Source organism: Scyliorhinus torazame, chromosome 10 (genome assembly GCF_047496885.1).
Source record: "Scyliorhinus torazame isolate Kashiwa2021f chromosome 10, sScyTor2.1, whole genome shotgun sequence".
NCBI classification, from domain to species: domain Eukaryota; kingdom Metazoa; phylum Chordata; class Chondrichthyes; order Carcharhiniformes; family Scyliorhinidae; genus Scyliorhinus; species Scyliorhinus torazame.
In genome coordinates, this window is record NC_092716.1 from 233,089,691 (window position 1) to 233,115,750 (window position 26,060).

At 45.0% G+C, this 26,060-nt stretch overlaps 1 protein-coding gene across 1 annotated transcript; it reads right to left on the reverse strand.

Moving 5' to 3' along the window:
• Positions 1 to 25,759, reverse strand: lmo2 (LIM domain only 2 (rhombotin-like 1)). Its single transcript, XM_072466575.1, has 3 exons — positions 25,496 to 25,759; positions 3,217 to 3,432; positions 1 to 467 (listed from the first exon to the last, which is right to left on the reverse strand). Exons 1-3 carry the CDS (start codon positions 25,624 to 25,626, stop codon positions 248 to 250), a joined length of 567 nt encoding a protein of 188 aa, XP_072322676.1. The 5' UTR covers positions 25,627 to 25,759; the 3' UTR covers positions 1 to 247.
• Positions 25,760 to 26,060: the final 301 nt, after the last annotated feature.

Sequence of the window (26,060 nt, forward strand, 5' to 3'; positions counted from 1 at the left end):
TGAGCAGCTATTTCATTTATTTATGAGGAGTAAGTTTTTGTCAAATAAGATGACATTCATTTCCATCTCTATAGTGAAGCAGAAGTTAATAGTTCACAGTAAATAGTGTATATGAATGAAACCTTCACAGCTTGTGTTAATAAAATATCTGTACAAGTCCTTAACATTTACAGTTTCTTACAAAATGGTGAATTCATATATACACAGTTACTATGAGGCCCATCTGTAGAGGGTATCAGGTATAATTCTAGATCATCCCATTGAGTTTAGTCCATTCATAAATGTCCTGTTCACAGACAATGTCTGAGTTGATGAGCAGGTATCGGTCTCCTACGCAGAAGTGCTTCTGACAAGCTGCACATTTAAAACACTCCAGGTGGTAAACCTTGTCTTTGACTCGCATTGTCATTTCATAGGCCCGGATTCTTTTGTCACAGGCAGAGCAAAGTCCATCTTGACCAAATAACCTGAGGAAAGAAAAGAAGTTTGTCTGAAGCATGAGAAACAGTGAAGCTTACAAATTAAATCTGCACTTGATCAAATGGATAGGCATTGATCAGTGGAAAAGAACAGTAGAGGACCCCAATATTTGATAACAGGGTGATAGAGGTTTGGAACTCTTCCACAAACGGCAATTGATGCTGGATCAGCTGTTAATTGTAAATCTGAGATAGACAGATTTTTGTTAAACAAAGATATTAAGGGGTATGGGCCAAAGGCAGGTATATAGAGTTAGGCCACAGATCAGCTGCAATCTCATTGAATGGCAAAGCAGGCTCGAGTTGCTGAATGGCCTACTCCTGTTCCTATCACTGTGGCTATACCTGTGGGTGTACCTATAACCACATGAACTACAACAGTTCATGATGACTGCTCACCACCACCTTCTCAAGGGCAATTAGAGATGGGCAGAAAATGCTGGTCTAGCCAGTGATGCCTCACATGAACAGATAAATGTAAAAAAACACTCATTTTGATGCTAAAGTATACAGACCAGATGGTCCCAGCTTTAGCAATGGTTTCTACTCTTAATAGGAGTTGAAAGGTGGACATCCGATCTGTCTGTAGATCCCTTTTTCCAGGAGTGTCCTGACATGTTAACTTCTTGGGTGATGGAGCCTTGGCTGTCCTAGAAATGTTTAAATTAATTCTCCCATCAATTTGCATATATGTCAAGTGTTTTTTTATTTGTTCTTGGGATGTGGGAGTCACTGGCTGGGTCAGCATTTATTGCCCATCCCTGAGGGCATTTAAGGGTGAACCACATTGCTGTGGGTCTGGAGTCACATTTAGGCCAGACCAGGTAAGGACGACAGATTTCCTTCCCAAAAGGACCTTAGTGAACCAGATGGGTTTTTACGACAATCAACAATGGTTTTGTGATCATTATTAGACTTTTCATTCCTGACCATCTGCCTTGGCGGGAATTGAACCAGGTCCCCAGAGCATTACCCTGTCTCTCGATTATTAGTCCAGCGACAATCGCACTGCACCACCATCTCCCGAGCAGATGTGAGGTGATGCATTTTGACAGAAGGGTTAGGGAGACAAATACAGACTTAATGGCGCAGTTCCAAATTGTGAGCAAGAACAGAGAGCCCCAGGGGTGGATGTGCATCATTCTTTGAAGGTGGTAGGACATATTGAGGGAGTGGTTAGCAAAGCATATGGGATCTTAGACTTCATAAATAGAGGTGTTATGGACAGAAGCAAGAAAATTATACTGAATGTTTATAAAGCTCTGGTTGCTCTCCAACTGCAAAGTTGTATCCATTTCTGATCGCAACATTTAGGAAAGATGCGAGGATCCTTCAGAGGGTGTAGAGGAAATTTACCAGAATACTTCCAGAGATGTGAGGATTTTAGTTCCAAGGTTAAATTGGAAAAACTAGGCTTGATCTCCTTGGAGCAAAGGTGGCCGAGGGGAGAATTTACAGATGCGCACAAGATTATGACAGGTTTGGAAACGATAGCCAAAGAAAAACTGTTCCCATGACAGCACAAGGACTAAGCAACACAGATTTAAGATTTTGGTTGAGATGCAGGGAGAATGTAAGGAGGAATTGTTTTTTTAATGCAGCGAGTGGTAATAACCTGGAACTCTATCTGGATCCCTGGTTCATTCCCCGTGGCAATGTCTTGATCAATCAGTGCCGACCTGCTTGGTTTGAATTTGAACAAAAGCTTGTCGGGTAAATGTTTCTTGGTGCATTCTCCTTGGCAAAGCTTTCACCAAGCAGAGTCCATTTGCCACCCAATCAGCACTCTACGCATGCAGAATAAATTGTTGTTCCATTTACTATTAGCATTCTTGCGATCTGTCCTGGTGTGTGCAAGACAATAAGTTTCGACAGCATGTCTCTTTCAAGCAATACTCAAGTTCTGTGCTGCCATGTGACCAATTGTATACCTGAGTTCAAATGTTTGCATGGACAAAGGCTCCAAATAGTGGCACAGTGGAGCCTGTGACTCACTGAGAATGTTTCACAGTCATGTTTCAGAATTTCTTAATCATTCTGGCACAGAACGTCTTTGTGAAAGTAGATTTTTTTTCAAATAAAAGCAGAAAAGGCTGGGCATTCTCTGCAGGCCTGACAGCATCTGTGGAGAGGGAAGGGAGCTAACGTTTCGCGTCTGGATGACTCTGTGTCAAAGCGCCAACAAAGAGTCATCCAGACTCAAAACCTTAGCTCCCTTCTCTCTCCGCAGTTTACGGTCAGGCCTGCTGAGCTTGTCCACCATTTTCTGTTTTTGTTTTAGATTCCAGCATCCGCAGTCATTTGCTTTTATATTTTATTAAATGTTGGGTCACTGGATTCCTAGTCCAGTGGTATTACCCTTACAGCACCACTACCCCTAAATTAATTTGGTAATAACGGTGCCTTTTCTTTCACTCACTGTGAAATAAAAACAGTTTAGAGATGCATGCCTGACTTCACCTCATCATGTTTTGCCTCAGTTCACCTTCAAAGAGATTGAAGAAATTTATGTGCGAAGGGCATGACTAAACGGTACTGATCACAAGGGAATATTATTGTTACATCTCTGCATCATGGGCTGCAGAATGGTATAACTCACGTGGTCCGTTTATGGGCGTAGATAGCACTGCAGAGCTTAAACTTATAATAGTTACATATTTTTAACCCTCGAGCCTTGCTTTGGATGATAGGGCTTCAATATTAAATTAGAATTAGAATTCAAATAAGTATGCCATACCTGAGGTAGTCCCTTCGACAGAGCTTTCTGCCTAGTTTATAGTAGAGTCTCCTACCCACTTCTCCTAGTCTGCAGCCACACAGGTCACAGCTCAGGCAATCTTCATGCCAGTATTGATCGATGGCTTTCAGGAAATAACGATCTCCAATATTCTGTTGACAACCCCCACAGTTTAGTAATGAAGGAGGTATCTGTAGAACTTCATCCACTGGCTCTCTGCAATGAAACAATTGGGGTTAGAAGCGATTTAAGTCAACAATCAGAGCAAAGTACTGAGATCCCCTCTCAGTCTGTTAGTGAGACAGCAAGATGGCCGTGTGCTCGGTAAATCAGCGGAATTGTGTGCGAGTGGTATTAAAATATGACATCTGAGTTAGGGAGGTGAAAGTCAGCCAGGCCTGTAGTGGGAACACTAATATAGAAAATAGCTGGCACATATTAACAAAAATGGCTTGCATAAGGTAAGCCAATTGTTTTTAACGTATTGTTAAAACTCAACAGAGTTTGCATTCTTCAGCACCAATGAAGAAGACTTCAGATATATTTCGCAATAGAAAGCCAAGTGCAAAAAAAGTGTGTTGTTTTGTAATGCTTTATCCCTCATTGTCACGAAGTTAATCAACTGGGGGGGGGGGGGGGGGGGCAGAGATGTAGTTAACATTAGGGCGTATGAAATAAAATCTAAAAGGACTTGAATAATTTGCAGAATAGACGGGTAATTGGAAAATTAATTTCAACATGTGAAAGCATGAGGTGGAGTGTTTTGGTACTTTGAATCAAGTGGCCAGGTACTTCTTGGACATGACAGGCTGAAGTAGGGCAAAGGATCAAAAGCATTAGATGTACACACTGAAAATGTAAAACATTAGAAATATGGGGCAAAATTCTCTGGAAACGGCGCGATGTCCGCCGACTGGCGCCCAAAACGGCGCAAATCAAACGGGTATCGCGCCGCCCCAAAGGTGCGTAATGCTCCGCACCTTTGGGGGCCGAGCCCCAACCTTGAGGGGCTAGGTCGGCGCCGGACGAATTTCCGCCCCGCCAGCTGGCGGAAAAGGCCTTTGGTGCCCCGCCAGCTGGCGCGGAAATGACATCTCCGGGCGGCGCATGCGCGGGAGAGTCAGCGGACGCTGACAGCTTCCCACGCATGCGCAGTGGAAGGAGTCTCTTCCGCCTCCGCCATGGTGGAGACCGTGGTGGAGGTGGAAGGGAAAGAGTGCCCCCACGGCACAGGCCCGCCCGCGGATCGGTAGGCCCCGATCGCGGGCCAGGCCACCGTGGGGGCACCCCCCGGGGCCAGATCGCCCCGCGCCCCCCCCAGGATCCCGGAGCCCGCCCGCGCCGCCTTGTCCCGCCGGTAAGGTAGCTGGTTTAATTTACACCGGCGGGACAGGCATTTTAGCGGCAGGACTTCGGCCCATCCGGGCCAGAGAATCGAGCAGGGGGGGGGGGCGCCAATAGGCGCGGCGCGATTCCCGCCCCTGCCGAATCTCTGGTGCCGGAGACTTCGGCAACCGGCAGGGGCGGGATTCACGCCAGGCCCCGGCGATTCTCCGACCCGGCGGGGGGGTCGGAGAATCTCGCCCATGGTCCCTCATGCCAGCTATATTATTCGACAAGTTGATGACTGATCTTTGGCTTCAACTCCACGTTCCCATCCATTCCTCATTTCCTTGGATTCCCGGAGAGAACAGAAATCCATGAGTAAAATGTTCCCTCCTGGCATTAAGTCATATAGTGGGGACGGGGATGAGGAGTGTTTCCCCCTCCGCTGCATATTCACGTGGCCCCGGCCTAATTAATTATGCAGTCAGGGGTTTCTTGATATATTGCGTGACAGGCTGGGCTGGATGGCACACACTCAGCCATAATATCCAGGTGCCATTTTTAAAAGGCGCCCAGACACCAACCTGCCGAATGTTGAGGAGGAGATAGCCCAAAGTGGGCAGGGAGCTGCAACGCTCAAATTCAGCGATGCCTCCCTGGGCATCCTGTTTGATGAACCAGAGGCCAGGAGGGGAGTCCTCTACCTCAGTGGTTCCCAGCCTCTTCAGTAACACAGCACACTTCAATGAGAAAAGCGATTCCATGGCACGCCCACTTTTTTTCAGCTGAATCGATTACTCATAAATGCCTCACAATGTAGTGTTGAACCGACAGTGGCCAATTGGATAGTACAGGCGGGGCCGTCCAGCGTCCTGTCTCCATGGAGGTGGGACGTTGACACCGCTGGGCACACTGGATGTAAACTACTGCCGTAAACATTCGCTCCTTCCACCGCTGATGCACTGTGTCCGCAGTGTGTATAATCTGTACCAAGCGTCCTTCGAAGACACCTTCCAAAGCTGCAACCTCGACCATCCAGAAGGACAAGGGAACAGACACACATAGGAACACCATCACCGTGTAGCTCCCCACCAAGTAACGTGCCTCCCTGACTTGGAATTACATCCACATCCCTTCAAGGTCGCTGGGTCACAATCCTGTAACTCTTCTGAGTAGCACTGTGGGTATATCTGCCCCACATATACCACAGCAGTTCAAACAGACAACCCACAACCACTTTTCAGGCATAATTAGGGATGGATAATAAATGCTGGCTTTAACAACAGTGCTCAGATCCCAAGAATGAATATTTGAAAAACCACTAAAACTTACCCACCCACCAGTCACATAGTCCCCATTCATTTATCAATGTCATGGCTCTCTCCTCAGTGCCTATCCGTATATGTTCATGTCTGTGCTATGCCAAATATATTTGCAGTTACACATCCCTCCCCCTCCTGGTTATATTTAATAGTGAAGTTTTTCTTCTTTCTTATACACAGTTATGACTCAATTGCTCGCACCCTCATCTGAGTCAGAACAGCCAAACCAATTCTTGCATCATTAAAATCATGCTCCATCCCCAAGAGAACATGCAACTGAAAGACGTTTTTTCCCCTTCAACGCGGCAGTAAGGTTTACAGCAGACAAATGGAGAAAGGACGCCAACTTGTGGGGCAAAGATGGTACATGGTGCTCAGAGTGTAAAGACACATCCACAACGTAGCCCAAGGCTCAGACTGGTACCAGATTGTCCCAAATTGAGAAAAACAATTTCATTTCTTTCCCCAAGCTTTACGATGCTTCACACAATCTGTGCTACACATTCCTCATGAAAAGAAGATTATAGTTGATGGGTTGAGCACGGCTCAGAGGGAGGTGGCGGCCCCAAAGTTTGGTGTTATGTGGGCAGGAATGGGCATTCCTTGTCAGCAAGTATCTATCCTTGCAGCTATGTAGGAGGGGGGGGTGGGGAAAGCTGTGGGACCAGAGAGTGCCAGAGAATGTGACCATTGTGGCTGGTCTCCAGATAGTAAACACACATCTGCAGGATTGATTGCAGACAAGTTGGACAGTGAGGAATTGAACATTTCTTCTGGTTAATAAAGCTGCTGTAGACTGGCCTGCAGGAGCCTCAATCTGTACAATCTGTAAGACCTTGCACCGGGGGAGTGCAGCGACACCACAGAACCCTCCCACTCATTCACGTTGTTAATTGACGATGGGCCTGTAAAATTACGTTCTGTTTTCTCAGCTTAATAAAATTAAATGTCTTTCAATCGCTGTCTTTCTGGATGCAGGCGGCATCCCTATGCAGCTTGCTGTCCGACGCATATAAAAGGTCTGGCCAAATGTGATGACATCAGGGGCCCTACCCAAAACCATTCCACACAATTCTACAGCTTTCCCCGCTTCCATTGTCATCTGTTTCCGAGGTGTTAAATACCAGCCATTTTCTGTTTGCATTTGTAATAAAAATAATAGCTAAACCGACTCTTGATTATTATTTTTTTAAAATTTAAAGTACCCAATTAATTTTTTCCAATTAAGGGGCAATTTAGCGTGGCCAATCCACCTACCCTGCACATCTTTGAGTTGTGGGGGTGAAACCCACGCAAACACGGGGAGAATGTGCAAACAGTGACCCAGAGCCAGGATCGAACCTGGGACCTCAGCGCCGTGAGACTGCAGGGCTAACCCACTGCGCCACCGTGCTGCCCTACTAACGTTCCATTCATTCCCAATAGTGAAAAAGGAATACAAATAGTCATGGTCGCGGCATACTTGCTCACTTCTCAGGGCACACTGGCGGTTGAAAACCTCTGCTCTGCACAGTGTAATGTGTCAAAGTTTGCAGATGACACTAAGATGAGTGGTAGAGCAAAGTGTGCACAGGGCGCTGAAAGTCTGCCGAGAGACATAGATAGTTTAAGTGAATGGGCAAGGCTCGGGTAGATGGAGTACAATGTTGATAAATGTGAGGTCATCCATTTTGGTAGGAATACCAGCAAAATGGACTATTATTTAAATGGTAAAAAATTGCAGGGTGCTGTTGTGCAGAGAGACCTGGGTGGCCTTGTGTATGAATTGCAAAAAGTTGGTTTGCAGGTGCAGTAGTTAATTAAGAAGACAAATGGAATTATGTCCTTCATTGCGAGAGGGATGGAGTTTAAAAACAGGGAGGTTATGCTGCAGTTGTATAGGGTACTGGTGAGGTCACACCTGGAGTACAGTGTACAATTTTGGTCTCCTTACTTGAGAAAGGATGTACTGACACTGGAGGGTGTACAGGGGAGATTCACTAGGTTGATTCTTGAGTTGAGAGGATTGACTTTTGCGGAGAGACTGAGACTATGCTCACTGGGATTTAGAAGAATGGGAGGGATCTTATTGAAATATATAAAATTATGACGGGAATAGATAAGATAGAAACAGGGAGGTTGTTTCTACTGGCAGGTGAAACTAGAACTAGGGGGAATAGCCTCAAAATAAGGCAGAGCTGATTTAGGACTGATTTGAAAAGGAACATCTTCACCCAAAGGGTTGTGAATCTGTGAAATTCCCTGTCCAGTGAAGTAGTTGAGGCTACCTCGTTGAATGTTTTTAAGGCAAAGATAGATAGATTTTTGAACAGTAAAGGAATTAACGGTTATGGTGAGCGGGTGGGTAAGTGGAGCTGAGTCCACAAAAAGATCAGCCATGATCTTATTGAATGGCGGAGCAGGCTCGAGGGGCCAGATGGCCAACTCCTAGTTCTTATGTTCTCGTGAAATCAATTGATGTGAATGGAAGCCTTGCAGATCAAAGATCTGAGAGGGTTTAAACACAGCTGATGCTGATTTCCCTTTCTAGGAATTTGCAGGTGCTGCTCCCTTTGCCTGGACCAGCAGGTGTGTTGCACAGGTGAGTTTGAAAGCAGTGATTTTTTACTGTCTCTGTCTGGACTGCTCTCTAGCTTCCAGGCAGGGGTCACTGTGATGGGGGGGGGGGGGGGCTTCCAGACAGAGTTTGCTATAATGGGGGGCTTCCAGGCAATGGAGGTGGGTTTCAGGTGGGGTTCTCTGCAATGCTGGTCTCAGGTGGGGGTCCCTCTTAAGGGGGAGGGGAGAATCTCTGAAGGGGGGCTAGGATTTGCATTGTGGGGAGAATGGTGGTCTGCCAAAGGACTTTGGGGGCAACTCCCTAAAAGAGTTATACCCTTGGCCCCCGCGAGGTCCACAGTGACAGGGCCAATCTGGGAAGTGCCTGCACCAATTCTCACCCACGTGACTCTCGGCCCAGAGATTCACGCAGGCTTGGGGAATCCAGTGCCCTCTTCGTTAATAGGATACAAATAGGTCAATTTAGCCCATTGCATCTTCCCGCTAGCGCGAGGTATGAATTTCAATGCCGCCACCAGCGGCGGACAGCGGAGAATCCAGCCCATTGTTTTTGCTTCTTTTGACAATTACTCTAAATCTGTGTCCTTTCGTTCTCAATCCTTTCACGAGTCCCTTCATCCTTTCCCTATCTACTCCGTCCAGACCCTTCGTGATTTTGAATGTCAGATCTCTCCCAGGCTTCTCTTCTCCAACAAGGAGAACATTCCTAACTGAACTTCCTTGGACCTGGAACCATTCTCAGGAATCTTTTCTGCACTCTCCCCAAAATCCTCACATCCTTTCGAAAGAGTGACATCCATAACTGGATGTAATATACCAGCTGAGGTTAAACAAGTGTCTTATACAAGTTCAACAAACCTCCTTGCCCTTATACTCTATGCATATGAAACTTTCTATTAAGATATACTGAACTGAATATTGGACTAGTTAATGTCTTTCATCTCTATTCATGGCTTTGAAGGGAAAGTCATACTGTCCCCTTAATGATTACCCAGAAAGTAACCCATAGCCCCAATAACTCCACTTTGCCGGGAGGCTTCTGGCAGAAACAAAGAATCCTGCGACTAATGGATGGCTGGAGAATTCCAGCCATAAATCTCCAGATTATTCCCAGGGCCACGTGAAAAGGAGTACAGAAATAAGAGATAAGGCAGATGAATGCGTGGCTGGAAGGATAGTGCAGGAGGGAGGGCCTCAGGTTCCTGGGACACAGGAACTGGCTCTGGGGCTCTGTACAAGCCGGATGGGTTGTACTTGAACAGAGCTGAGACCGAGTTCCTTGTGGGGTGTGTTCCTAGCACTGTTGGGAGGGCTTTAAACTAACCCGGTATGGGTGTGGAAACCAGGAGAGAATATTAGAGCGGACTACCAGGATGTAAAAAATACTGGGAGAGTCAGATAGCATTAGAACAAAGAGTAAGTTTACAGGTAGATTCAGAGAAAGGGAGAAAGCAACAAAGTCTATATCAGGGTTATACTGCATGTGTGTGAATGCACGGATAAGAATGGGGAGTTACAGCACAGATTATATTGTGGAAACATGATATTGTGGCGATAACCGAGACCTGGCTCAAGGAAGGACAGCACTGGGTGGTAAATATTCATGACATTTTCCCTATGACAGATGTTAACCCAACTGGCTTACAGTTCCCTGCTTTCTGTCTCCCTTCCTTTTGAATAAAGGAGTTGCACTTGCCATATTCCAATCTAATGGAACGTTTCCCGATTCTAGAACATTTTGGAAAATTACAACCAATGCATCAACTATCTCATTGGCCACTTATTCCCTGACCTTAGGGTGAACCCCACCTGGATCCGAGGATTTGCCAGCCCACAGGCCCAGCAATTTGTTCAATACCACTTCCCTGGTGATTGTAATTTTCCTGAGTTCCTCCCTCCCATTTTTGATTTCCAGTTTATTTATGGAATGTTACTTTTGTTCTCTATAGTGAAGACAGATGCAAAATACCCGTTTATTTCATCTCCATCGCCCAACTTTCCCAATCAATTCCCCAGCCGCACATCCTATAGGACCAAAGCTCACTTTGTTAACATTTTTCTTATTTAAATATCTATAGAAACTCTTACTGTCTGTCTTTATACTACTAGCTCGTTTTCACTTGTACTCTAGTCTTTTCCTCCGTATCAAAATTTGTCATTCTGTGCTGTTCTTTATATTCTTTCCAATCTTCTGAGCGACCATTCACCTTTTCGCAAATATGTGTTTTTTCTTCATGTTTAATATTGTCTTTAATTTCTTTAGTTAACCACAGAGGATGGGCCCTCTACTTGGAATTTTTCTTTTTCATTACAATATGTCTATTTTGCATATTCCAAAGCATGCCTTAAAATGTCTGTCACTGAACATCTGTTGATCTATCCCTTAAGCACATTTACCTTTTCACTCTAGCTAGCTCTGCTTTCATGTCCTCATAATTGCACTTATTTAGATTTAAAATACTAGTCTTGGACAAATTCGCCAAATTGGGCACGACGATGCCGGTAATTCCTGCCCATGATTGCAATTACGGAGACGTGGCTGCAGGGTGACCAAGGCTCGGCACTGAATATCCAGGGGTGCTCGATATTTAGGAAGGGCGGACAAAAAGGAGAAGAAGGTAGGGTGGTGTTGTTAGTTAAGGATGAAATCAGTGCAATAGTGCGAGAGGATATTGGCTCAGAAAATCTAGATGTAGATTCAGTCTGGGTGGAGCTGAGTAGCAAAAAGGGACAGAAAACATTAGTTGGAGTTGTCTGCAGGCCTCCAAACTCTAGTGATAAAGTAGAGGGTGACATTAAATAGGAATTTCGAGATGCCTGTAACAAGCATTCTGCAGTAATCGTGGGTGACTTTAATCTACATATTGATTGGGTAAATCGAATTAGCAATAATACTGTGGCAAATGAATTCCTGGAATATGTATTTTAATTTTTTAGTACTTCGGAACCAATTCGGGAACATGCTATCCTAGAATTGGCATAATGTAATGAGAAGGTGTTAATTAATAATCTTGTTTTGCGGGGTCCTTTAGGGAGCAGTGACCACAACATGGTAGAATTCTTCATTAGGATGGAAAGTGAAGAAGTCCAATCTGAAACTAGGGTCCTCAATCTAAACAAAGGTAACTATGAAGGTATGAGGCACGAGTTGGCTAAGATAGATTGGGAAACTAATTAAAAGGCATGATGGTGAATAAGCAATGGCTAATATTTAAGGAATGGATGTATGCATTGCAACAGTTATATCCTCCTTTCTGGCGCAAAACACAACAAGAAAAGCTGCCCAACCATGGCTCAGAAAATAAATTAAGGATAGTATTAGATCCAAATAGGAGTCATATAAAATTGCTAGAAAAACATAGCAAGCTTGCAAAATGTGAGCAGTATATAATTCAGCAAATGAATGTCAAGTAATTAAGAGGGAATAATAGAGTATAAGAGTAAACTTGCAAGGAACATAAACACGGACTGCAATAGCTTCTATAAGTATGTAAATGGAAAGGGATTAGTGAAGACAAATGTAGGTCCCTTATAATCCAAAATGGGAAAAAAGAAATAGCAGAGCAATTAAACAACTATTTTAATAATAATAATCTTTCATTGGTGTCACAAGTAGGCATACATTAACTAAGGGTCTAGGAGAAGGATGACTTGGAGGAAATTAATATTACTTAATAAAAAAAGCTGGAAAATTAATGGAACTGAAAGCCAATAAATCTCAGGGCCTGATAATCTGTATCCCAGGGTACTAAATGAAGTGGCCGGAGAAATAGTGGATGCGTTAGTTGTCACCTGTCAAAATTCTGTAGATTCTAGAACAGTCCCAGCAGATTGGAGGGTGGCAAATGTAACCCTGCTATATAAAAAGGAGGGACGAAATGGAAATATAGACCAATTAGCCTGACATCAGTATGAGGGAAAATGTTCGAGTCTATTATAAAGAATGTGATAACAAGACACTTAGAATATATAAATAGGGTTAGACAATGTCAACATGGATCTGTGAAAGGGAAATCATGTTTGACAAACCTACTGGAATTTCTTGAGGAGGTAATTCGCAGAATAGATAAGGGTGAATCAGTGGATGTGCTGTATTTGGATTTTTAGAAAGCTTTTGATAAAGTTCCACACAAGAGATTAATGTGCAAAATTAAAGCACATGGGATTGGGATAATATATTAGCATAGATTGAGAATTGGTTAGCAGACAGGAAAGAGAGAGTAGGAATAAATGGGTATTTTTTCAAAGTGTCAGGCAGTGACTAGTGGTGTCCAGCAGGGATCAGTGCTTGGGCCCCAGCTATTCACAACATACATCAATGATTTGGAAATAATATTTCCAAGTTTGCTGACGACACAAAACTTTTTGGGAAGGTGACTGGTGAGGATTTTAAGAAGCTTCAAGGCGATTTCGACAAGTTTGAGTGAGTGGGCAAATATGTGACAGATGCAGTATAACCTGGATAAATATGAAGTTATCCACTTCAGACGGAGAAACAGAAAGGCAGAACATTAATTAAGTGGTGACACATTGGGAATGTTGATGCGTAAAGGGACCTGGACGTTCTAATACACCAGTCGCTGAAAGCAAGCATGCAGGTCCAGCAAGCAGTTAGGAAGGCAAAAATGGTGCGTTAACCTTCGCTGGAGGAGGACTAGAGTACAGGAGCAAGGATGTCTTATTGCAGCTGTACAGGGCCTTGGTGAGACCGCACCTGGAGTATTGCGTACAGTTTTGATCTCCTTATCTAAGAAAGGCTATACTTGCTGTAGAGGGAGTGCAGCGAATGTTCACCAGACTGATTCCTGTGATGATAGGTGCATGAGGAGTGTTTGGGTCAACTAGGCTTGTACTCACTGGAATTTAGAAAGCTGAGAGGGGATCTAATTGAAGCATATAAACTTCTGACAGGGCTGTACAGACTGGATACAGGGACAAAACAGAAGAACTGGAAAAACTCAGCAGGTCTGGCAACATTTGTGGAGACATAATCAGAGTTGACATTTCAAGTGTGTCTGACTTTTCTTCAGAGCCAAAGACAGGTGGGAACTGGGAGAGATTTGACAAAGTTGCTACGAGTGCATGATAAAGGTGTTAAAGATGATAGAAGGTGCTGACAGTGGCAGTCTTTCCCTTGAAAGGGAAAGTTAGGGGAAACAAATCCAGAAAAGTGGTTCAGAGGAGATTTGACAGAAGTATTCAAAATCATGAGGAGTTGACTTCCAGTGTCGGCATGTGGGTGGGAGTCGCACGTTGGGTGGCTCCTGCTCGAGGCTCAGGTCTTTGGAGTTTAATGCCCGGTTCATTGGGCAGTTTGTGGATAAACTGGTTCAGGAGGATATACGAAAGGAGGGGAATGTCGAAAACCCAGGACAAAAGCCGCTGGGCAGAAGGGAGCGAGCGAACGTTCGCCATCGAGTGAACGGGCCAGCCCGGCTGCAGGAAAGATGGCGGAGGCTGGGTCGCTGGGTGGGGTCATGCCCTTCACAGTGGAGACATTGACCCAAGTGATGGCTGGACGCCAAGCACCTGGAGGTGATGTGGAAGGAGATGATGGCAGTGATGAAGGAGCTGGTGGAGAAGGCGATGGCCCCTGTGAAGGCGGCGGTGTTGAAAAAAATCGGCCTAGGTACGAGAGCAAGGAGAGAAGTTGAAGAGGGTGGAGGAACCTCGGTCACAACATAGTGACCAGCTCACCCCGACACTGGAAGTCAACTTCTCATGATTTTGAATACTTCTGTCAAATCACCTGTGAACCACTTTTCTCTAAGGAAAACAGTCCGAATTTCACCATTCTATCTTCATACTCAAGAACCTCATCACTCATCAACAGCATTACCCTCATCAACCCTCCCTGTTAACTCTTCAAAAATCTCCAGCAAGTTAGTCCCTCCCACTGACCACATGTCGACTCTCCCACAGGTCCTCCAGCCGAAGGCACTGGCCCTCCCAGGTGGCCCCCTCCCCTGCCTCCCTGGAGACGACCTCGGAGGAGAACTCCAAGGAAGACACGACCGATGTGTCACAGCTGTCATTCCCACCCTCCACCAGCACAGATACACACACCTCAGTGGGAAATGTTAGTGCAAAGGCTTCTGGGGCACAATCTGGTGAGCACCACACTGCTGATGATGCACATCAGATGGAGACAGGAACCTTCAGGTGAGTCAGCAGTCGGAGGTCTGCTGGATCCCAGGACCCAGCTGGGTCCCAGCCTCATGCCGAGCCTGTGGAAGAGGTCATCCCGGAGCTGATGGAGACATTAGGGAGCAGCCGGGACATTCAGAGAAAGATGTCAGCGACACTCCGCAGATCCATAGCCGATTGGAGGATTCTCCTACGGGTGCAGGAGATGGTGCCGGCAATGCGTGACACCAAGGCCAACACTGCTAGGGTGGCGACCACAGTGGAGAGCACAGCATCGGCAGCATGAGTGAAGGTGTCCAAGGCATGGTGCGGTCGGTGACAGCCATGGCTAAGGGCCTCGACAGAATGTCATCTTGATGAGGTGCTGTGGGACAAATCCTGTTCACAGATGGGGATGGCCGAGACACTGCGGAGATTTTCCCAGTCGCAGGTGGCATTGCCGAGGCACTACAGAGCACGGCCCAATCACCGAGGAACATCACCGAGGGCATCGATACCTTGATGCAGACATCGGGGAACTGCCAGGGTGGGCAGAGCCAGATGATGAAGGGGTTCAAACCAGCTGCCCCCCCATGCCGAAGTGAACCCCAGGGCCTTATGGGCACCGAGCGGAGGGTATGCTGGGTGCCAACCCGGATCCGTCCCATGGAGTGGGGATGGTGGCCACCAGCTCTCCTGAGTCCCACCCCTTTGATGAGGTCACATCTCAGGGGTAGCACACGAGATATTGCAGCACAGCTGTGCATGTGCCATCAACAAGTGCGCGGGGGCCCTCTGGGAGTAGGGGTGAGCGGGTGGTACGTGGGGGGGGGGGTGGCGGCACCATTGGGAGTGGGAAATTGTATGACAACTGTGACATATTGTGCGAAGTGTTTGGTTGTGTGAAGTGCTCACTTAACCACGACTGCCAATTCCCCATTAGCAATAGCCTTCAGCCGCACGGTCAAGGGTCTAGGCAGTCGTTGGAGGTTATGGGTGGTCGGTGGGGCAGACGGGTAGGAGCTAGGAACGGGTGCCACACGATCCAGGGATTGACATGCTGGTGCCGTGAACGGTTGTTGTCCCCCCTCAAGCACCTTGCCTCCTTTGCCTGCCCCCCCACCCCTCCCTATGGTGACCCATCCTTCCAGAAGGTGCCCACTCCACCCAGTCGAGGATCCCCCATCCAACACTGAACACAGGGGCAGCAAGCCCAGCACCTCCGGGCTCTTTGTCTGTGAGCAAAGATGGCTACTCACCTCCTCAGCTCCCCGCAGAAGCCGTTCCACAAGATTCCCGTTTTTTTAAAAGGAGTACTAATCGGCGTCAACGTGACCACTTGCTAGGGAGGCCGCTGAATCATGAGAGGCCATTGCATAAAAGGTGGCTCCCGTTAATTGTATGGAAATAGGGCTTAAGCTTAAACCCACTCCACCATTCATTATGATCATGGCTGATCATCCAGCTCAACAGCCTAATCCTGCTTTCCCCCATATCCTTGGAAGCGAGATCCCGACGGGAGCAGGCCGGTTGCATCGCAAACTGTTTGCCGCCTGGCATGGTTCTCGTTTTCGCCCTCTCCTGCTATTCACCGGCTTCGTTTTGCACGAACAGGAGTGCAACGAGGCTGGAGAACCGCGCCCATGGGTTCGAAACTCAACCACAGCACTAGTGGAATTTGAATTCAATGAATAAAATCTGGAATTGAAAATTTAGTCTCAGTAATGAAGACCATGAACCCTAAAAGCTGGTTCACTAATGTCCTTTAGGGAAGGAAATCTGCCGTCCTTACCCGGTCTGGCCTACACGTGACGCCAGACCCACAACGATGTGGTTGACTCTTAAGCGCCCTCTGAAGTGTTCAGGGACGGGCAACAAATGCAGGCTTTCCCAGCAATGTCCACATCCTGTGAAGGAATAAGGAAAACGCAGAAGCCTTGGCTCCTCCACCGCACTCTTGCTTCTCCTGTCAGAAGGTTGTGGGTCAAACTTTGCTTCAGACACTTGAGCACACAATCCGAAAGGGCAGCACAGGGCAGAGGGGCCAGCTGTTGCCTTGCTGGAGGTGTCATCTTTCCGATGAGACATATGCCCTCTCTTGGGTGAATGTAAAAATTATTTTTGTTACCCAAAGGTATTAGGGGAATGCGGAGCAAAGGCAGGTGCATGGAGTTAGGTCACAGGCCAGTTATGATCGCACTGTAAGGCAGAACAGGCTCAAAGGGTGTAAATGGCGTCCTCTTGTTGTCACGTTTCAATGTTCCTACCCCATGACACTATTCAATGATGAGTTAGGGGTGAGAGGTCGTGGTGGTGGTGGTTCTTCTGGTGTCCTCACAAACATTTACCACTCAAACAATGCCCTACAAATTATGTAGTGCTTCACCTCATTGTTGTTTGTGAGGCCCTGCTGTCTACAGATAAGATGCCACGTTTACCTACACTGTATCAGTGAATGTAATTCAAAATCACCTCATGGCTTTGAAGAACTTTGGGACATCGGACGCTGTGAAGTTCTTTTTTTCATTGTTTCTGAATGGAATTTTTAAAATTAATGGGTTTATTATTTCCTATTAGACTCTTAAGATGTTATAGCTTTCTGGCAATAATACCCATTGAAAGATGGTAGCCTGCTCTGACTCATGAGAAACGCGCTTTTTGTGCTTCATTCCAGTATTCATTTAAAATAAGCTAATGTTCTCGAGCATTTTGCCAACTGTTTGTAATACAGTATAAAATTATAGCAAACCTTCCAAAATGTATGTCTTGTGTAAAACAATTTTAAAATTAGATGTTAGGAACAATGCATAATTTTTAAGTTGAATTTATATCCATATGTATGCATTTTGATTTTGCTTATGAGGCTTGGTGCTTATGGCCATGGTCAGGTTTTCTGGATTTGTTTGTGTACGTACATTTTAATGAGGGTTTACAACCCTTGAAGATAAAGAGACGCATTAAAAGGGGTGAGAGGTTTAGTGATTTTGCGGGGAAAAACAAAGTAGATAAAGTGCTCTTGTATTCGATGCCTCAGCCAATAGAGGCAAGTATCCCAAATGCCTTCTTAACCACCTTATAAGAACATAAGAACTAGGAGCAGGAATAGCCGATCTGGCCCTTCAAGCCTGCTCCGCCATTCAATTAGATCATGGCTGATCTTTTGTGGACTCAGCTTCAATTTCCCGCCCGAACACCATAACCCTTTATTCTTCAAAAAACGATCTATCTTTATCTTGAAAACATTTAATGAAGGAGCCCCAACTGCTTCACTGGGCAAGGAATTCCATAGATTCACAACCCTTTGGGTGAAGACGTTCCTCCTATATTCAGTCCTAAATCTACTTCCCCTTATTTTGAGGCTATGCCCCCTAGTTCTGCTTTCACCCGCCAGTGGAAACAACCTGCCCACATCTATCCTATCTATTCCCTTCATAATTTTCAATGTTTCAATAAGATCCCACCCCCCCCCCCCCCCCCCCCCCCGCCCCGCATCCTTCTAAATTCCAATGAGTACAGCCCCAGTCTACTCAACCTCTCCTCATAATCCAAACCCCTCAACTCTGGGATTAATCTAGTGAATCTCCTCTGCACACCCTCCAGTGCCAGTACGTCCTTTCTCAGGTAAGGAGACCAAAACTGAACACAATACTCCAGGTGTGGCCTCACTAACACCTTATACAGTTGTAGCATAACCTCCCTAGTCTTAAACTCCATCCGTCTAGCAATGAAGGACAAAACTCCATTTGCCTTCTTAATTACCTGTTGCACCTGTAAACCAACTTCTTTGCGACTCATGCACTAGCACACACAGGTCTCTCTGCACAGCAGCATGTTTTGATATTTTATCATTTAAATAATAATCCCTTTTGCTGTTATTCCTACCAAAATGGATAACCTCACATTTGTCACATGTTCTGCTGCCTTCAGGGATCTTTGGACATGCACCCAAAGATCTCTCTGGTCCTCTGGACTTCCTAGCGTCCTACCATTCATTGTGTATTCCTTTACTTGTTAGTCCTCCCAAAATGCATCATCACACACTTTTCAGGGTTAAATTCTATTTGCCACTGTCCTGTCCATTTGATCAGACCATCTATATTGTTCTGTAATAAGGCCTTCCTCCTCTCTATTTACCACACCACTAATTTTCATGTCATTTGTAAACTCATCATACCTTCCACATTCACGTCTAGGTTATTAATGTACACTACAAAGGACCCAGGACAATTGTGATTCTGTCTGGTTAATGCCCCTGCCTACATACAATTTCACACCCATTTCTTTTCAAAAATTAATTCATGGGATGTGGGAGTCACTGGTTTTGCCAGCATTTATTGCCCATCCTTAATTGCCCTTAGTGTTTCGCTGAACCATTTTAGAGGGCATTTACAAGTCAGCCACATTGGCAGGACGCCAGGACCAAGACCAGGTAAGGATGGGAGATTTATATCCCTAAAGGACAGATGGGTTATTGCAATAATCGACAAAAGTGGTTTCATGGTCGTTAGACTTTTTAATTCACGATTTGTTTTTATTGAATTCAAATTTCTCCATGTGTCGGGGTGGGATTTTCAACCGAGAGCATTATCCTGGGCCTTGGGATTATTAGACCAGTGACAATAGCACTACGCCACTGCTTCCTCTTATTCTGCTGTCAAGTGTGACTTAGATTGTTCATTAGAGCCACATGGAGTAATTGCTATGAATTCTAGAGTCATTTAGAATCCAGTTGTCTTTGGCAAATCTTCAAATCAATCTTCAAATCAATCAGATTGATTTTCGTATTTTAAAGGAACTAAACGCAACAAGAGGAGAATCTTTTCCACACTGAGTGATTACGGTCTGGAATGCACTGCCTGAAAGGAGGCAGATTTCAAAAGGGAATTTGATGGGCGTCTGAAGGGTAAAAACTGGCCGCCCTGTGGGGAAAGGGGAGTGGGGCTAACTAAAGTACTGTTTCAGAGAGCTTGCCATAGCCTTGAAAAGCCAAGCAGCTTCCTATGATTTAAAAAACAACATTTTTTCAAAACATCCAAAAAGCAGTTAAGAGTATAATTTCTGTTGCTGTCTAGGTTTCCTCGTGGCATGAAAATAATAAACTTTCAATTTTTTAAAAGCGTAACGCATCAAAACGCACATGTAAACATTTGCATAGCACCTTTCACACCTCTCAGGTTATCTCATAGATAACAATCAGGCGACAAGGCCGCAATCAGATCAGCCATTATTGTATTGAATGCTGGAGCAGGCTAGAGGGGCAGAAAGGCGTAAAATTGCTTGCGTTCTGCTTATTGACAGAAGTGCAGTAGCAAATGCCACAAACAGCAGTGCGATAAATGGCCAAATAATTTGTTTTGATAATATTGGTTGAAGGAAGAATTTTAGCTGTGCATCGGAGACAAAAAGGGGATGGGGGATGGGGGGGGGGGGGGGGTGAAGAGGGGGAGCAAGAAAGGGGGGAGGGCCGATGAAAGAAAAACATGTAAATTGTACATAATAACTATCTCAATCACCTGCCGTATGATGTACAAATGTAAAATTCAATAAAAATATATATTTTCTAAATTGTGCATCTGAGAGTCAGCACCTTTGATGATGCAACCCATCATTAATGGTGCTGCAGGAAAGTTTAGGGAGCTAGGTAGGAAATTAGCAAACACGTCCTCAAAAGTAATAATCTCCAGATTGGTCCCTGTCCCCCGTGCAAGTGAGTATAGAAATAGGAGGATAAAGCAAATTTATGTGTGGTTAGAAAGATGGTGCATGAGGAAGGGCTTTAGGGCAGTATGGTGGCACAGTGGTTAGCATTGCTGCTTCACAGCGCCAGGGTCCCAGGTTCGATTCCCGGCTTGGGTCGCTGTCTGTGCGGAGTCTGCACGTTCTCCTCGTGTCTGCGTCGGTTTCCTCCGGGTGCTCCGGTTTCCTCCCACAGCCCAGAAATGTGCAGGTTAGGTGGATTGGCCATGCTAAATTGCCCCTTAGTGTTCAAAAAAACATGTGTAGGTTAGATATGGGGTTATTGAGAAAAGGGCAGGGGAGTGAGCTTGGGTGAAGTGCTCTTTCAGGTGGTCCGTGCAGACTTGATGGGCCGAATGGACTCCTTCTGCACTGCAGGAATTCTATGATTTAGATGTTGGGGACACTGTGACTGGCTCCAGGGGAGGAGCTAGTACAGGCCAAACCTGATTCGGCTCCATTGAAAGGGGAATAAGCCTCTTGCGGAGCGGTTTGCTGGTGCTATTGGAGAGGGTTTCAACTAACATAGCAGGTGTGTGGGAACCAGCAGATAATGTCAGAGGGCAATACCAAGGTGCACTGGGAGAGACATATAGCACTCGAGTAGGAAATAATAATCTCACAGCACCAGGGGCCCGAGTTCAATTCCAGCCTTGAGTGACTGGCTGTGTGGAGTTTGCATGTTCTCCCCGTGTCTCCCCCCCTCCACACACACACATCCCAACTATACCCCTTTTAAGCACACAAGATGACTGTGGTAAGACCCACCTCTCTCTGAACCCAAGTGAACATCTGTGGATTTTCTTCTCAAAATCCCCCCAGATGAGTCTTCTACCATGAGCCACCTTGTCCCCCTGAACTCCGGCTGGCATACGAGTGATTTCAAACTCCGCTTTCGAAAGTCACACTTTCAAATCTTCTTTTAAATTTCCCTTTGCTGCGTCTATCAAGGTTTCGCTTTCAGATTATAGGCCTCTCCCTTCAGGTTTCTTTGTCTTAAAGACGTTTTTCAAACTCTGAGATCCGTCCACCTGATTTCCATAATTCTTTAAAATAATGTCTCAAACTGTAGTAATTTCTCATAAACCTTGGCACTACTGCAGATATGCCTTTTAAGGCATATCTCTGTGACTTTACTGAAGAGTAATCTGTTCTGGTTTCCAGTATCCTCTCTTCCGTTAACTTCAGACTTCTTGGAAACTTCTCTTCATTTCTCTAGTTTCCTTAACTAGCTGGACTTTAGGTTGCCGGCATCTCTTTTCTTAACTATCACTCCATCATATGGCTTTTTTTGTAGCAAGGCTGAGAGAGATGTTCTCTCTTTAGTCGAATAAACCAACTGTTTCTAACAGAGCTGTGCGAGCTGTCTTCTCTCTCGCTACCTATCTTCAACTGCAATCAAATTAGCTGAACTGAAACTTAAAAGCTTCTCTACCTTACAAGGCCCCAGTTTCTAAGCAGCCACCGCTCGTTTATTTATTCTTCATGTCGTAGCCCTCTCTAAGCACAACAGAATCACAGTTGGAATTGACATCAATCCTTTGTCCAACATGAATCTAACTATAGGCTTTACCCTTCCAGGCACAGAAACATTAAATTAAACCCACTTAAAACTATACCTTATATCTAATGTTTACCAATACAAATATAAATCCCCTAAAAATACCTGTATTTTCTTGACATTAGATCAGTTATCTGTACCTCAAGTTGATAAGGCATCAGGACTAGATGAGATGTCTCCAACAATACTGCAGGAAGTGAGAGTGGAAATTGCAGAAATACTGGCCCTAATTTTTCTGTCTTCCTTAGATTCAGGGGTGGTGCCAGAGGACTGGAGAGTTGTAAATGTTACACCCTTGTTCAAAAAGGGTGTAAAGATAAGCCCAGCAACGGCAGGCCAGTCAGTTTAACGTTAGTGATGAGAAGACCTCTAGAAACTGTAATTCAGGATAAAATTAATCGTCACAAATTCAAATGCCACTTAATTAAGGAACTTGCTCAAATTTTTTGAAAAGAGAACTGAGACATTGATGAGGGTAATGTTGATGTGGTGAACATGGATTTGCAAAAGGCATTCGATACAGTGCCACACAACAGATTTGTGAGCAAAGTTATGGCTCATGGAATAAAAGCAACAGTAGCCTTTGGGAACAGAGATGGTTGCAAAAGTAATTATAGAGGTTTAAGAAACTAAGATATTGCTTTGCTTTATAACCAGAGGCCCACACCGAAGAGTAGAAACATCTGGGTTAATTTGAAACCAGGTAGTTGACAAGAAATTAGCTCTCACAGAAACTGCCGGTAGAGACAGGACAGTGAAGTAAGGGCAGAAAACAAGCCCCAAAAACTAAAGGACAATCGGAACCTAAGGGATGAAAAGAGAAGTCCCAGAAAGACTGAAGTCAAAAGGGCAAAGAACCGGAATCTGAACAAGGTACTGTTCACTGAAGTTAAAGAGAGAGGCAGAGAAAGGATCCCAGGTAAAGACAGAGCTACAAGGTGAAGACCTGGAGAAGTTAGTTAGAGAGAAGCCAGACATTTGAAGTAATCCTGAGGTTGGTGACACTTTAATACAGCCTCTGAAGCAGCGGTGTTCCATAGCTCTGACTGGGTACCTGAGAGATTGTGTTGGCGCTTTAATTCACATGGCAATTCAAGCCAGAGGAAGCTCAGTTGTAACATTAGCTGAGATGGTAACAATAGCAACATGGATACAAAATTGGCTGAGTGACAGGAAACAATGAGATAAGAGCAAACAAAGAGAGGTTATTAATACTTCTTGGGCTGGAGGAAGGTTCATGGTGGAGTTCTCCGAGGTTAATGTTAATTGCTTTTCCTGATTTAAATTAATGAGCTGGACCTTTGTGTACAGGGAACAATTTCAAGATTTGCAGATGGTATGAAACTTGGAAGCATTGTGAACTGTGAGGAGGACAGGGTAGAACTTCACAAGGACTGAGACAAGTTGGTGGAATGAAGGAGGCAGATGAAGTTCAATGTGGAGAAATGTGAAGTGATTCATTTTGGAGAGGCAACATGAAATAAAGGGTGAAATTCTAAAGGGGAGCAGGAGTAGGAGGGGCCTGGTTATATGTGTGCATGAATCATTGAAGATGGAAGGACAGGTGGAGCGAGCAGTTAATAGAGCTTCATTAATAGGGGTAGAAAGTACAAGAGCAAGGAGGCTATTTTGAGCTTGTAGAAGACTCAGCTGGAATATTGTATCCAGTTCTCGATGCTGCACTTTAGGAAAGATGTGAAGGCATTAGAGAGAGTGCAGAAAGGGTTATACGAGAACGGTTCCAGAAAATCTTCAGTTAAGAAGATAGATTGGAGAACAAAGAACAATACAGCACAGGAACAGGCCCTTCGGCCCTCCCAGCCTAAGTTGGGACTGTTCTCTTGGAGAAGAGAATGTTGAGAAGAGAACAGAGTGTCTCACTTGGACATTTCAGAGGTCAACCACATTGCTGTGGGTCTGGAGTCACATATAGGCCAGACCAGATTTCCTTCCCTAAAGGACATTTGTGAACCAGATGGGTTTTTATAACAATTGACAATGGGTTCATCATTTTAATTCCAGATCTTTATTGAATTTTTATTAAATTTCACCATTGCCATGGTGGGATTCAATCCCACGTCCCCTGACTGTTGGATTTATTGTCCAGTGACAATATCACTACACCACCGCCTCATCAGATTTTATAGTGATATTCAGACTCATGAGGGGTCTGGACAGAGTAGATAGGGAGAAACTGTCCCCACTCATTATAGGATCAAGAACGAGAGGGCACAGATTTAAAGTAATTAGCAAAAAAAACCCTAAAGTGGCATTAAAAAACATTTTAATACAGCCAGTGGTTAAGATGTGGATTGCTCTCCCTGAGAGTGTGGTGGAGGCAGGTTCAATCAAAGCATTCAAAAGGGAATTAGACTGTTATCTGAAAAGGATGAATATGTAGGGTTATGTGGAGAAGGAAGGAGAAGGTTCACTGGGTGAACCGGTCATTGGGAGAGCAGGCGAGCCGATGAGATGGGCCGAATGGCCTCCTGAACTGTAACAATACTGTGATACTAAAGGGCAGCGGGCTAGATTTTGTGCTCAAGTTACGTAGTGGGGCTGGAATTTACAAATTTTGCATTCAAGGCCAGAGCAAGGCGTTATTTAACACCCCAACTAATGGACGTGTCCCAGAAATTTTGACATGATCTCCTAAGGGATTGATAACAGTAAAATGAATGTTATACCAAGTAATGTACCAAAATGGAAAAATAGAACAGTATTGATTTAAGGCTACAGAGCCTAATTATGAAGTAAACCGATCCTAGATAATTTATCAAATGTGTTTTCTTATGTTGAGAAACTGTTTTAATATATTAACAATGTCACAGAAACTGCTGCGACTAAAGTGCTTCAGTGCTCACATTTTGCCAATGTACTACAGCAATTTGCCATTCCTTAAAATATACATGGTATAAAACTGAAACAAAAATGCTCTAGGTTCAACCCAGCTGCAGCTGTGTCTGAAGGGGAAGTTCAACTTAAAATGTGAAGGGGTCACGAGAATTCCCCAGAGGTTCAGAGACTCTGAAACATTAATATTTCACAGCCCCATCGCCAACACACTAATGTTGAGCAGATAAGCACCCGATCAGATGCCCCTGTGGACTGGTGGGGCTCCCAGTCACAATCCAGTGGGATTTGTACCCGGTTTCTGATGCACCGTGAGGACTGGAAAATAAATAGTCCCAACGCCTCGCTGCACACAAACTCCGACTGGAACTTGCCCAGAATCAAAAGAGGGATCCTAAAGAGTAACATGCCTAATAAATCAAAACGGAGTGTCTGCCTGTGTTGTATGACCTTCGACAATAAAAAAAATTGCCCGCCGCGTTGCGAGTCAATGCACAGTTTAGGAAGCGATTAAATGAAAATGAATGCATTTCACCAAATGTTCCCATCATCAAAAACCCCAGTGTGGTTTCTATCTGGGTGTTGTGTTTAAATGCGGGGCGAAGGTGCTGCTGTGTTGGGGACAGTGTGGGGCTGCTGTGAAATGACATGATCAGATGTCTGCTCTGACTGGGAGGCTGTTTGAGGAAATTGATCAATCCTAGGTCCGTTCTACTGACTCTTGTCGCAATCCCTCCACCTTTACAGCGGTTCCCAATGTGAACGCCGCCAGAAGCCCCCCCCGGGTATAACTCACTCTGCATTCTCCAGCGATTTCCTCTCGATTGCCGCTGACATTTGCTCGGGCAGCCGGCAGCGCTGACTCTCTGCGTCTCCGGGTCGGCAGCAGCTCTGCAAGGCCCCGAAGCTGCTGGGGCTTTTTTTCATACCGCGCTCAGCCAGCCCCACATCACACGTTTCCTTTTCCTCATCACGACTCGGACAATGCGCGGAAATTCGTGCTCAAGCCGCAGCTTTGAAGCGTCGCCAGGGGACCGCTTCCTCCAAAACAACACTCATCACTTTTAAAGAGACAGTGTCCCGCTCTGGTTAAAGGCGCAGGACACACTCATCATGGAAACAATTGCAGCATTCCAGCTGTGGAATATTTTATACGCTTTCCTGTACGCCTCTTTTGCATAAAATAAGCATGATATGAAAGCGCAGGTTACATTCACATGACGTAAATAATAAAACATATCTAACACATGCATAACACATGAGACATAACGAACATACAAAACATACAACACATAAAACATATATAACTCAAATAAGACATACAACACAAAATATATAATTTATATAAAACAAAGATAACA